Raw genomic sequence first — 12070 nt, forward strand, 5'->3', positions numbered from 1 at the left:
ATGAAAGATAAAATCAATTATATCACAAAAGAGAAGAAAAAAAGGAATACAAAATAAAATAAAAGAGTATATGGTTAATCATATTCACATCCTGCATTACTTCTCACGTTTCCCATAAATACGTAGGTGCTAAGTGACTATTTCTCATGTTAAATTCAAAGATTTCAAAAATGCAATTGCTCCAAGTCTCACAGATGTCAAATGTCTGCTGTGTATCATTCCCCACAAATGTTCTTGAGTGAGTACTTGGTAGTCCTTTCTAAGATGCTTCAAATGTTGGACTCTCTTATCACTTAAACTGGAACACTCTACCAGTCCATGTCCGGGGGTCTCCTTTTGGGAGTTATTCTTACAATATCTACAAACTCACTTGCAAATATTAATTTGCGTTTTGCTTTCACCTCGTTAGTTGACCATAGGTTAAAGTGCAATTTCATGAAATCTCCTCTATGAGCAGCAAAGGGAGATTTTAAAATATATTGCTCAGGTGTGCTATATTTCTTAATTTGAAAGGGGTTTTCATTGAAATCAGCATACATCTTACATTTTGTCATATTCTTAATCCAATCAGCAGTGCTTTTGAGTTTGTTTGGAAATTACTTTTTCGTATTTAGGTGTAAAATGCACATTTGAACAATAACGTGCCCAATGTTTAATTCCTGCATTCAACAGTGATGTTCCCTTCCTTCCCCAGTGTTGTTCATGGCCCATTGATTCCCTGGTGTGCCTACAGAAAACAAACGGGGTGAGCAAACTGAGCCAGGAAGTATGCAAGTCATGGCTGGGGAAAGGAACATAGGGTAGATTAGGTCATCAAGCCACCAGCTTGCAAAGCTTGGTCAGGCTGACTAGAGGGTTGAAGAGGAAGAGGGGGGGGACAGTGAAAGAAGCGGACTGCTGTTGTATGATATCCGGCTGCCCCACTGCAGATTGCAACCCACACGTCACGACTCCTTAAAGGCATTTCAGAAACTGTCGGCAAACTTTTAAACAGAGACACAATGCTATCGAGTCTCATAGGGACTTTAATTGTGTTTCAATTGATAATGAAAGCAACATAAGGCCTCCCTTCACGAAACGCTCCTTTTTCAATTTCCAGGCAGCATTGGATGAGTGCATGCGATCCAGCTCTTGTAGTGAGTTTTATATTTCTTTTAATATCCATTAACTGAGATCGTTCTGAGCCCTTTTGCAACCTCTGGAAATGCACGTTAAAGTAAGAGGCGGCAGCTGAAGCTGTAATTCGTTGTATTGTACTTATCACATGTTGAAATTAATTGTAAGTACGTGACTTTCTAAACATCTGGTTTTGAAATTACGAAGGGCAGGCAGCCTATTGTTGGTAGCTGCTCCAAATCTCATTTACGGTACAGTTGAGGCTCTGGAATGCTAGCAAAAGTGCAGCTGCTACACAGAACGTGATCTGGTGTGTATATATGTATATACCTGCGCCGGCTAATGATTGCAGACGTGTACTGTATCCAGTTCCAGTGCCTGCTCTGAAAGTAATGACTCCCCAGGGCCAATGGCTGCAGACCGGTACTTTCTCTGGGTCTATTGACGTTTTTGTGGGAAATTGCAGGCACGGTGAAATTGCAAGGCCCATCACATCCTCTGGCTGGAGCGAATCAGTGCAGACACACTACTTGCTCAGGAGCTAATGACTTCTGATACAGCACTTACCTGCTCATCAGCTACATCTGACAATACCTGCCCTGGGGCAAATAATTACAGACACAGTAGCGGATCTGAGATACCGATTCCAAACACAGTACCTGCCCTGGAACTAATGACGTTTGATACAGCACCTGCTGATCCGTTACAAATGACAGAATACCTGAATGATGGCATGCACAGTACGTACTCTGGGGCTAACGATTCCAGTCACAGTATCTGCTCTGGAGCTAATGGTATTTGACACAGTACCTACTCATGAGCAAATCTGGGGTTAATGACTGCAGAAACAGTAAAAACCCCATGCACCCTTTCCTTCTCCTGTGTCCTTTCCCATTCCTAATTCCCTGCTGACACCTCGAACCACACTCTCTGAAATGAACGTACAGCGTAAAGAAGTGATCAGTGGGGATAAACCATCGTGCCATGATTTTCAAAACATGTTTGGTGCAACTGACGGGATGCTCATTCACTTTACATGCGCCAAAAAGGGGGTGAACCGTGCACAAAAGACATTAAATGTGTGCATCATAGCTGTGCACATTGAGGTGCTCTTTTGATATGCTATGATTAGTTATTTATAATGCACTTCATACCCAGAGGTTTCTAAGCACAGACCCAGGGACCGAACTTGTTTTGCTTCCAAGGCGAGCACGTCGCCCCATAGCTATCCTCCGACCAAATGTGCAACAGTGCAAGGCAGAGGGTGGAAAGGGTGTTCTGGGCATTTTCAAGTAAATCCCGATTTTCAAGAGGGGCACTTTTCAAAGCACAGGGAAAAAAACATTTCTTTGTGCCTATTTGGAACAGGTGCAAGGGGATATAGAATGTTTGTTTGTTTTTATTATTTATAATGCGCACATAACCCAAGGGTAAGAAGGCGCAGGAGTAGCAAGAGGATTGTATAGCTTAGTTACACAGGGCATATTGGATATCATCGTCCTATATGGTTACAGAAGAGGACGGGTTATCCAAGACAGTTTGCATGTGGATAGAGTCATTACAGTAATTCGCTATACATATGAGAACATGCAGATATGGGAAGGTCACTTCTGATCCTCTCATGCAATGACTGATCGAATGCTGTGTGTGAATAATAAGCGAGTGAATGTTGAGTCAAAGAATGTGTGTGGGTGTGTGTGCTGGGACAGGATGCTGATTTGGACTGGTGAGGGCAGCACAGTAACAAGGCACTTTTTTTTTAAAAAAAAGGTGCTTTTTATTGGCATTTTCAACAGTAAGAACACATGTAATCCCCCCATCGATCCCAACACATGATGTGTTATGGCATTTATAACGCGCCTATAAACAAGTGGTTCAAGGTGCGACGCGGCAAGGGAGGGGGAACAGAGGGAAGACAGACCACAATCTTACTAGGCCAGGTGGCATTGAGATTACGCAAGTGCGTTGGAGGTGAGAAGGGAAAAGTGCGGGGGGGCGAAGGGGCAGTACATAGCAAGGCATAAATTAGTTTTCAAAAATTGATTAGCAGATTTTGCAAATTAACATTTTTTTGATTAGCAAATGAACTAATTTGATTAGCAATTTTTTACTAATATTGAATGTCATCAGAATTAGTTGCACCCCAAGATGTAGAATTAGCAAGAATGCAGAAATTATTTCTAAGTACCTCTGAAGTATAACATCAGTGCAATGTCTGTAAAATTTAAAGGTTCGCCGCATGAATGACGAAAGAAAGCTCTAAAAACATTTTTCAGTTCAAGGATGTGTGGCTGGGTCATGCAGTCAGTGTTGAAGCACAGTGATGCGTCCTTCATATTGTTAACAAGACATCAAGACATCAATTAAAGACTCAATAGTGTCTGTGCGTAACAATATTTTTCGTACAATGCTATGTGATGCTACGTCCTGTTTTGTCAACGGGTGAAAGGTTGTGTTCCATCGCTTAACAATTAATAACACAGCCTCATACTTGCCAACCCTACAGATTTAGGCAGTCGGCTACTGCTTTTTAAGCAGTCCTACTGCCTACAGATTTGGGTGACAGATCCCACTGCGTTTTACAGTGGCAGGTAATTTATGTGACTCTAAGGCAGGCTGCAGGACAAAGCATGCAACACCTTAATTAGTATGTCTATGCAGTGGGCTGGTAGGTGATTACTTTGATTGGGCTCATACCAATCCACTGACCTGACAGCTACATGACTCTGCCCTGCACTGTTGCCAGTACAACCCTTAGGTGAACCACGTAGCATTTCTCTTCTCTGTATTTTTCTAGTAGTGGAGTGTGTCATGTTCTCTTAAGCGCAGTTATTGTGATAGGTGGGGAAATGCAGCAGTGTGATTCTGCTTGAAGCAATCCACGTGAAAAACATACATGGAAATGCCAGTGTGGCGGCACGTGATTCTCCTATGTGGGCCTACACTAAAATGTCATGCCGCATGAAAACACCCATGTTGCCCTTCATGAAACAGCCCTGTGGCGCCACAAGAAATTCCCATTGTGCGCAACATGACACTGCCTAAGAGCGCCACTTGACAGTACACAATGCCCCCCATAGGTTGCTTCTTGAATCTCCGGGCCCACATGAAGTATCCATGTGAGGCCACATGTAAAACGCCCATGCAGCGGTCAAATTAAAACGCACCTGTGACATTTCAGGAAATGCCCATGTGCCTGTGGCCGAGCTTGGTACCCATGAAAGACCCATGTGTATAATTAAGTGGAACACCTATATAGTTAGAGCTGCACGAAACATTGCGCCTTGAAACACTTGTGTATAGGCGCGTTAAAAGTGCCATATCATAACACCCACGTGGGGCCACATGAAGGAATCACCGATGTGAGGCCACTTGCAAAACATGAAAGACCCCTGTGGCGCTATATAGAAGAACTCCCACACGGCGCTACACATTGAAGAAATTAATGCACGTTTTATTTGCCATGTCATGCATTAGTAAACCCCCCAGTACCGGGAAACGGAAACGGCCGACACCTGCACCACATTCCAATGAAGGAACCCGGGACTGGGCGGGCCACTCCCATCTGATCTCCTAGTATTGCGTGGCGTGCCTCCTGGTGTGCACATTTCTGTCATAACTAGGCGCTATGTGCACCCTTCTGCATACAAAGATTTTTCGCCGCTATTTACCAAGGTAATGTCAGTATTTAAAATGTCCGATCTTGTTTTGTAGTTCCACGTTTTCATTGACGGCACAGTACTACTTCGGTATGTGCAGAACTTTGTTGAGCCGGCAAGAAGCACGGCTGCAGATCTGCTAATAAATGGAGTGTTATAATCGGCAACTTCTACAGAATCACGTGACACACACATACATTGGAAACCGTTTTATTGCTTTAATTGTTTCGGAAATTGTTCTTGGGCCCATCACCATGGGGATGATTGGACATAATTGCTTTTCCGAGTGAACGAGGACCCATAGTTCTCTGCCTGCATGATTCAAATCTTCCACGTCAAAACATTCCACCTGGGCACCTTATCTTTTTCCATATACGTTTGTTTCCCAATTTTTAGTTTAGTTTAATTTGTATTGCAGCAGCGTGCCATCGCTTTTCCTGCATAATGGAATGTGAGGCCTTTTACGAGCAGCGGGGTGCGTTGATTACGGCAGGTGCTGGATGTTAGAGGTGCTCTCTAACATCCATCACCCGTCGTAATAACGCAGCCTGCTGCTCGTAGAAGGCAACAGGCTGTGTTATTACGGCAGCAAGTGCTGGGTGTAAGTGTCTGATGATATTATTTCTCAGCCACTTGCTCACACCCAGCACCCGCCATATTAACGCAGCCTACTGCTCGTACAAGAGGCCTTCTACGAGCAGCAGGCTGCGTTATTACGGCGGGTTCTGGGTGTGAGCAAGTGGCTGAGAATAAGAACCCCCCCCTTAGCCATTGGTTGTATCAACGTTGTGTGGGCTACTCTCACTGGTTCCCCGGCCCATAAAAATTCCAAGATCAGACCCCTCAAGTGCCTAAAGAATCCTCCAGGAAGGAGCAGGGGAACGTTGACGAACAGATGGAGAAGTTTGGGCAATATGATCATTTTAACTATGGAGATGCGCCCCAGGAGCGTAAGTGGGAGGTGTTGCCACTGTTATTGCCCCCCCCCCCAAAGTGTTTCCGTGACTTTTCCATAGTTGTCCCAAGACAGTCCCTTGTGGTCTCTAGAAAGTGATACCCCAAGGTACCGGATCCCAGTGCTCACCCATCGGAGGTCGACTCGTCTCTGGGAATGACCCAGATCCCTTCTTGAGAGGGAACGCAACCGACTTGTTGTGGTTGGTTTTGAGACCCGAGAAATCCCCGAACCTGAGAACCTCCCGCATCACTGGTCTTAGATTGGTTTCTGGGTCACTAATGAAAAGAGCCACATAATCAGCATATAGTGATATAATGAGCTTGTGTGGTCCCAGGCTGAGTTCTCTCTAGATTTGCCTTTCACTCAGCCCTGCGGCGAGTGGTTCGATCGTGAGGGCAAATGGTGCTGACAGAGGGAAGCCATGTCTAGTGCCTCTTTCCATTACAAATTGCGTTGATTGCGCTCTCCCTATTATGATTCTGGCGGCTGGGTTTGTGTATAGGAGAGAGACTAGTTTAATGAAATAGGTTCCAAGTCTCAGTTTCCGCAGTATTGTGACAATGTATGGCCCCTCGACAGAATAGAATGCCTTTTCCGCGTCTAAAAGTAGTGCTACTGCACGTGCCAATGGGTTTAGGGCTTCGATAATTCCAAAGAAACGATGAATACTGAATGATGTGTTTCGTCCGGGAGTGAAGCCCGCTTGACCAGCTAGTACTAATTCAGGCATTAGTGGGAGTAGTCGTTTGGCTAGCATTTGTGCGAATGTTTTGTTATCTATATTTATTAAAGAGATTGGCCTGTAGGAGGCACAATCCTCTGGAGGCTTCCCAGGATTATGTAGTAGTAATACATTGGTCTTCACCCAGCGTGGGGGCCGTGTACCCTGCTCCAGTGTTTCTTCGTACACAAGGAGCAGAAGTGGTGCCAGGTTGTGGGCCAGTGCCTTAAATAATTCTCCTGTGAGGCCATCGGCCCTGGTGATGTGGAACCTGGAAGTTCCTTGATCACCTCCAGTATTTCGTCGAGGGTAAGAAGTTCATTTAGAGACGCCCGCAGGTCTCCCTCCACCCAATATAGTCCTATTTCTTCGAGGTAATCGTGTAGGGATCTGGAGAGTTCTGGGGATCTGGAACTATACAGGTTCTGATAGAAGGCGCAAAATACTTCTGCTATGTCCTCTTCAGAGTGGACTATTTCCCCCTTTGGGTTCGAAATGCTTTCTACGAAAGATGGGCATCTATCCGCTGCTATCAGCCATGCTAGAAGAGCTCCCGGCTTCTGGCCTTCGCCATATTGACAGACTAGGTGTCCACATGCTAGGAATCAAATTTTACGGTCTGAATTTGTTCTAAATATGTGACTGTACCCCCAGTGGAATCCCCCTTCCTGAGACACTAGGAGGTAGTCTAATCTAGAACTTGAGCCATGGGCCCCGAGTGGTAAGTGAAGTCTCAGAGATTTGGGTGGTGGATTTGCCAGGCTTCTATTAAGTTATATGCTGAGCAGATCTCCTGGATCTGGAGTCCAGCCTTGGTCATTGCACCTGGGGTTGCTCTTGATCTATCCCGCAGGGGATCTAGGGCGGTATGCACATCTCCTCCCCAGATGATCGTGACTGTGCGGAATCCGACCAACCAGTTGTGTCATGACCCAATCAAATGCATTAGCACTATCTACATTTGAGCCATATTAGTTTACTAAAATGGTCGTCCCTTCGAGCACATTCCGTGTACCAGAACTGAGCCAAAATGTTACTCTCTTGCCTCAGGTCTGCCACTCCCCTAGCATAGGACGAGTAAGAGAAGTATCTGTGGCACTCCCAGCGTACCCCCACCTCCCTTCAGAGGGTGGAGTGAGATGTGTTTCCTGTATCAGCGCCACATCGACGCAGTGCCTCTTAAGGTATTGCGAAACCCTCCAAATCTTCGCAGGGTTGTTACTTCCCCTTAAGTTCCAGGTTGCTACCTTAAACCCCATTGGACCCTGCTGTTACTATGTAGTGAGGTGCTCAATATCTCCATTATTGGTTTCTCAGTGTGAGTAGAGCCTGCTCGAATCATCAGGTAAGCCAGTGGGATGGGCTGGCAAGAACCGGACTCCCAACTATTACTTTCTCTGAACCACTCCCAACTATCCCTTTAGTCTCCCCTCCCCCACGTGCAACCCCCAACTAGCCCGTCAGTGGTTCCCTCCCCCCCTGACCCATTACCCTGGAACATTGCAGAGCACGGGGCACTAGTGCCCAGCCAATCTCGCAAGCTCCCTTGTTAACTGTGTAATGTGTGCATTTGGGCTGCGAGCGTTATGTAACAATGCCCTAACAAATGTATTAATTGTAAAACTTCCAGTCTTCACCCGTTGTTATGGAGCTGATTCTGTCAGCCCAGGGTCCCCTCTGTCATGTTCTTCCCTTCGGGGGCTTGTTCTGTTTCGGCGCGGTCGGCCGCCAATCTCGTCCAGGAAGGAGCTTACGGCCTCCGGTGAGGTGAAGAACTGTTTTTCTTGCATGCTGGATCCAGAGTTTTGCTGGGAACAACATAGAGTAGGGGATGTTACTGTCTCTCAAATGCCTCTTCACTCCGGTGAAAGAGCAGCGGGATTCCTAGACTACCGCAGAAAAGTCCGGGCACACCTGAATTTTATCTCCATCGTATTGAAGTTCCCCTTTTCCCTTGCCAGTCGGAGGATCGTGTCCCGGTCTTTGTATTTAAGGAGATGTGTGATGATAGGGCGGGGGGGCTGCACCCGGTACTGATGGGTTGCCGGCACACGGTGGGCTCTCTCCACCACAAACGGCAGAGACAGCTCTGTCTCCCCAAATATTTCCCTGCACAGGGTTTCCACAAAGTCCTCCATTTTGGGAAGGTTGTTTCGCTCTCTGATCTCGACGAGCAGGATGTTATTGCAGTGCGCCCTTTCCTCCAGGTCTTCGTTCTTTGCCAACACTGATTTTGACCTGCACTTTGAGTGCTGACACTCTGGCTGCGAGAGGGGAATTCCCATCTTCTATCCCGGATACCCTTTGCTCAACCTCATCCAGGCGGTCGCCATGTTTGTCAAATCTATTCTGTAGCTGATCGACCTTAGAGGATAGGGCGAAAGTGGCAGCAAAGTGGTGTTCGGTGTTGGTACATTATACTGCTGCTGCACCTTTAAATTACCTGGAAGCGGACCTGCTGCTGGACACCGTTACATTGCATAAAACCACTTCCTACTGCGAAAGTGGTAGCAAAGTGGTGTTGGTCGGTGTTTGTCAGTGAGCGTCGGGAGCACGATACCCCATAACATAAAGAGAAATAGGAGAATCTATTCTACTCGTACCGAGAGGCGCTGCACAACGTTGAGAAGACTAAATCTGTAAAAGTCTCAGCTGGTGCCGGGAAACTGAAAATGGAGCTACCGAAGGCGGCCAGAACAAGAAAATGGGTGGGACAGCTTCTCCACCGTGCGATGACAATTTGAAAATGCCACCGCAAACAATTCAGGGAAAGGAGGGTGGAGGCGGTGTGACAGAAAATAGTAATTATCCCCGGCAAGAGATATCAGAAGACTTACCTACTACTCCGCTACTGGTGAGTGACTTGGGCCTGTTAGGGGCGAGTGGGGGCACAGGCGAGTGCCGACTTGAGCCAGAGGGGGAGACGAGTGACTCTGCGAGTGGCGACTCCCAATCTGCCTCCCTGCAAACCAAATTGCATAAACAATTAACCTGTGAGAAAAGGTGCAAAAAGATGGTGGAAACTGGGAAGGAGGGAGTGGTCCCGCTAGACGAGGTGGAGGGGCCATGTGATGGAAAAGATCTCACACGCCCCCTAGAGAGTGACATGGCTACAGCCGAGAATGATTGTGGCGCAATACAAATCCCAAAAAATAACGTCCCACTCGTCACAAATGAACCTATAGATGGTCTTTTGAATGGAACACGAAAAACAGTCCCTGAACAGGAGCTCGAGACAAAAGCAGATCCTAAAGGGCAAGGGGAAGAACCAATTGACATCCTCTGTGGAGGATCCATACAGGTGACAGATAAGGCAGTGGCAGATGACTATGTTGAGCCCGCCCCTTTGTCCCTCTTCTGCCGGTTGTTCCTCATCTCAAATTGATATTAAAAATTGAGTAATGACAGCAATAGAAATGCTGAACACCTCAGTACGAGTAAATAAGGGAAAGTCCAAAGAAGTTAAACTTGCAAGACCGTCGCAACTCCGACTGATGTTCAGAAGATGACGAAGTGGAGTGGGGAAAACCTTGAAGCTAGATTTGCGACTGCCGTAACTGCTGCCTCGATTGAGGAAATGGAGAGCCTAAATAGAGAGGACTTGGATGATTGGGACGATTCAGAAGAGCTAACCTGGAAGACGCACGGGCCAAATGAACCAGAAAAAAGCCAGTTAAGAAAGAATCGGTTTAGCGCTGATCCGACCTCGGTTAACCAAAAAAAAGGTAGTGAGCTGACTACTACCGATTGTCAAAACAGTAAACGGGATGAAGGGGCGTCAACCACCTCTGCCGAACCACAGAAGCTTAATAGTTCGACCCTCCCACCGAGGTTGGCACGGGCACCTGGATATTGACCACAAAGGTAACCACATGGCAGCCAATGGGGGGGGAAGAAGGAAGTTAGGGAGAGGGTGTGGACCGATAAGGGAAAGGTAGCGAAGAAAGATTATGCACATACATATAAACATATACTTCTGAGACTGCTCCAAAACCTGTAATCCTATACCTAACCTCCAAAGCCTGCCATTTCCTGCTTCAGTCTCCGACCTTCAACTTAACGTAACCAATACATCCTATCCGATACTTCCTCAGCATTGTTCAAACACAAATGCACATGTAACACAATTTTGACTCGTATAAACAGGATGCCACATTACGCCCAACATACAAATTATGAAAATCACAAAGAAAGACATATGTTGGACATCAATCTGTATGACACAAACAAGGGAAGCTCCCTGTGATGAAAAAACAGTACATATGGCCCATAGGACTAGAAACATAAAGCCACATAACATTACATTTAACAGCCCTCTTCGTAATCATCCCCAAAAGAGCAGCACTATTCGCATGTAATGTTTCCTGCAATAGCACCGATTACATGTTGCTGAATCTCAGAAGAACATGTGTAGTCCCTTAATGTTCACAAAATGAGAATCGAAGGAGCGTGACCATGATTTTCTTCATGTATGCTTATTAACCTAGTTGATAGGCTCAATAATGCATGGGGCCCATAAGAAACACTCGCCCCAAGTGGTTCATGCTGTAACTTTTCCCAAAATATGCATGAGACAGTCTGCAAAGACCCAAGTTCACATTAGCATAGTGTGCGTACGAGATAAATACTAGCATTGATTAGTAGATAGGAATTATATTAGACACTTATCTGAGTGCCTTGTAACGGCACAGAGGCACAGTGGAAATGAAGCGCGATAGCTGGCAGTGCCATCGCTGTTCACGGCCGGGGAACTGCCTTAGCAAGCCTCCGTTCAGAGAAACAAGAGGCTGGTGCTGCTAACACTCGCTGCCGCAGGCCGGGGCATAAATTCAGCATTCCTCCCGCTTAGGGTGCTGGGAAGTGTAGTTCAAAGGCCACTTGCCACATTTTACTATTCTTTTTTTGCCCCAAATCCTATTACTGACACTGATAATCTAAGGGCTAATGAAAAACAATTTAATCCGAGAGAAGATCTAAGAAAAGCGACCCCTCCCCATTCTACCCTATAGTTGTAAGGAAAAAAGTAGGTGAGACAAGTGAAGAGCTGGACTGTAGCACGTATTCAAATTCGACATTGGCGGAAAAGCTAATCAAAGATATTCCTGCCTTAACTGGGAGGATAGTGAGAGAAACGTAAAAGTCTATCCTTCATCAATGAGAAAATTGCCACATTAGATGACAAAGCATAACAGAGGACGCAAAACTAGGAGAGACAGGAATGGAGATTAGCGGATCATGCCAAAACCCTTGCAAGACAAGCTAGTCACCTTGAAGTAAACAGCCAAAAGGAAATGGAAAATGTAAGGACTGTACTTGATAATGGTGAGAGAAATACTGAAATTCCAAATGGAAAAAAGTAATAGGAAAGGATTCATTACCAAAACAAGAAAAAAGTGATGCAGGGGAAAACCTGGCTCACATGCAGAATACGGTCATGGCAGCATTAGCTATATCAATGGCCCCAAGACATTAAACACCTCCTTGCAAGACCTGCAAACAGGAAATGAAAGGACCCCCGTTCTGCTGCTGGTATTGGAATGCATTGTTAAGAAAATAGAAGTGAGGCTTGACAAAGAAGCTGTATCAACATACTCGTGGCAAAATCGCTTCTGCAAT

The 12070-nt window shown here is 45.9% G+C and overlaps 1 protein-coding gene across 2 annotated transcripts in view; it reads left to right on the forward strand.

Annotated features, from left to right (window-relative positions):
* Window positions 1–1034: 1034 nt before the first annotated feature.
* RNASEH2C (ribonuclease H2 subunit C) overlaps window positions 1035–12070 on the forward strand; it is a 149684-nt gene continuing 138648 nt past the window's right edge. The window contains exon 1 of one of the 2 annotated variants that reach the window (XM_069644818.1): window positions 1035–1136. In XM_069644818.1, the coding sequence (XP_069500919.1) occupies window positions 1110–1136 (27 nt within the window). In that variant the 5' untranslated portion in view covers window positions 1035–1109. The remainder of the gene's footprint in view (window positions 1137–12070) is intronic. The other variant, XM_069644819.1, reaches the window with a different exon arrangement.

Source organism: Ambystoma mexicanum, chromosome 2p (assembly GCF_040938575.1).
Source record: "Ambystoma mexicanum isolate Mex_15411 chromosome 2p, UKY_AmexF1_1, whole genome shotgun sequence".
In the NCBI taxonomy this organism is placed as follows: domain Eukaryota; kingdom Metazoa; phylum Chordata; class Amphibia; order Caudata; family Ambystomatidae; genus Ambystoma; species Ambystoma mexicanum.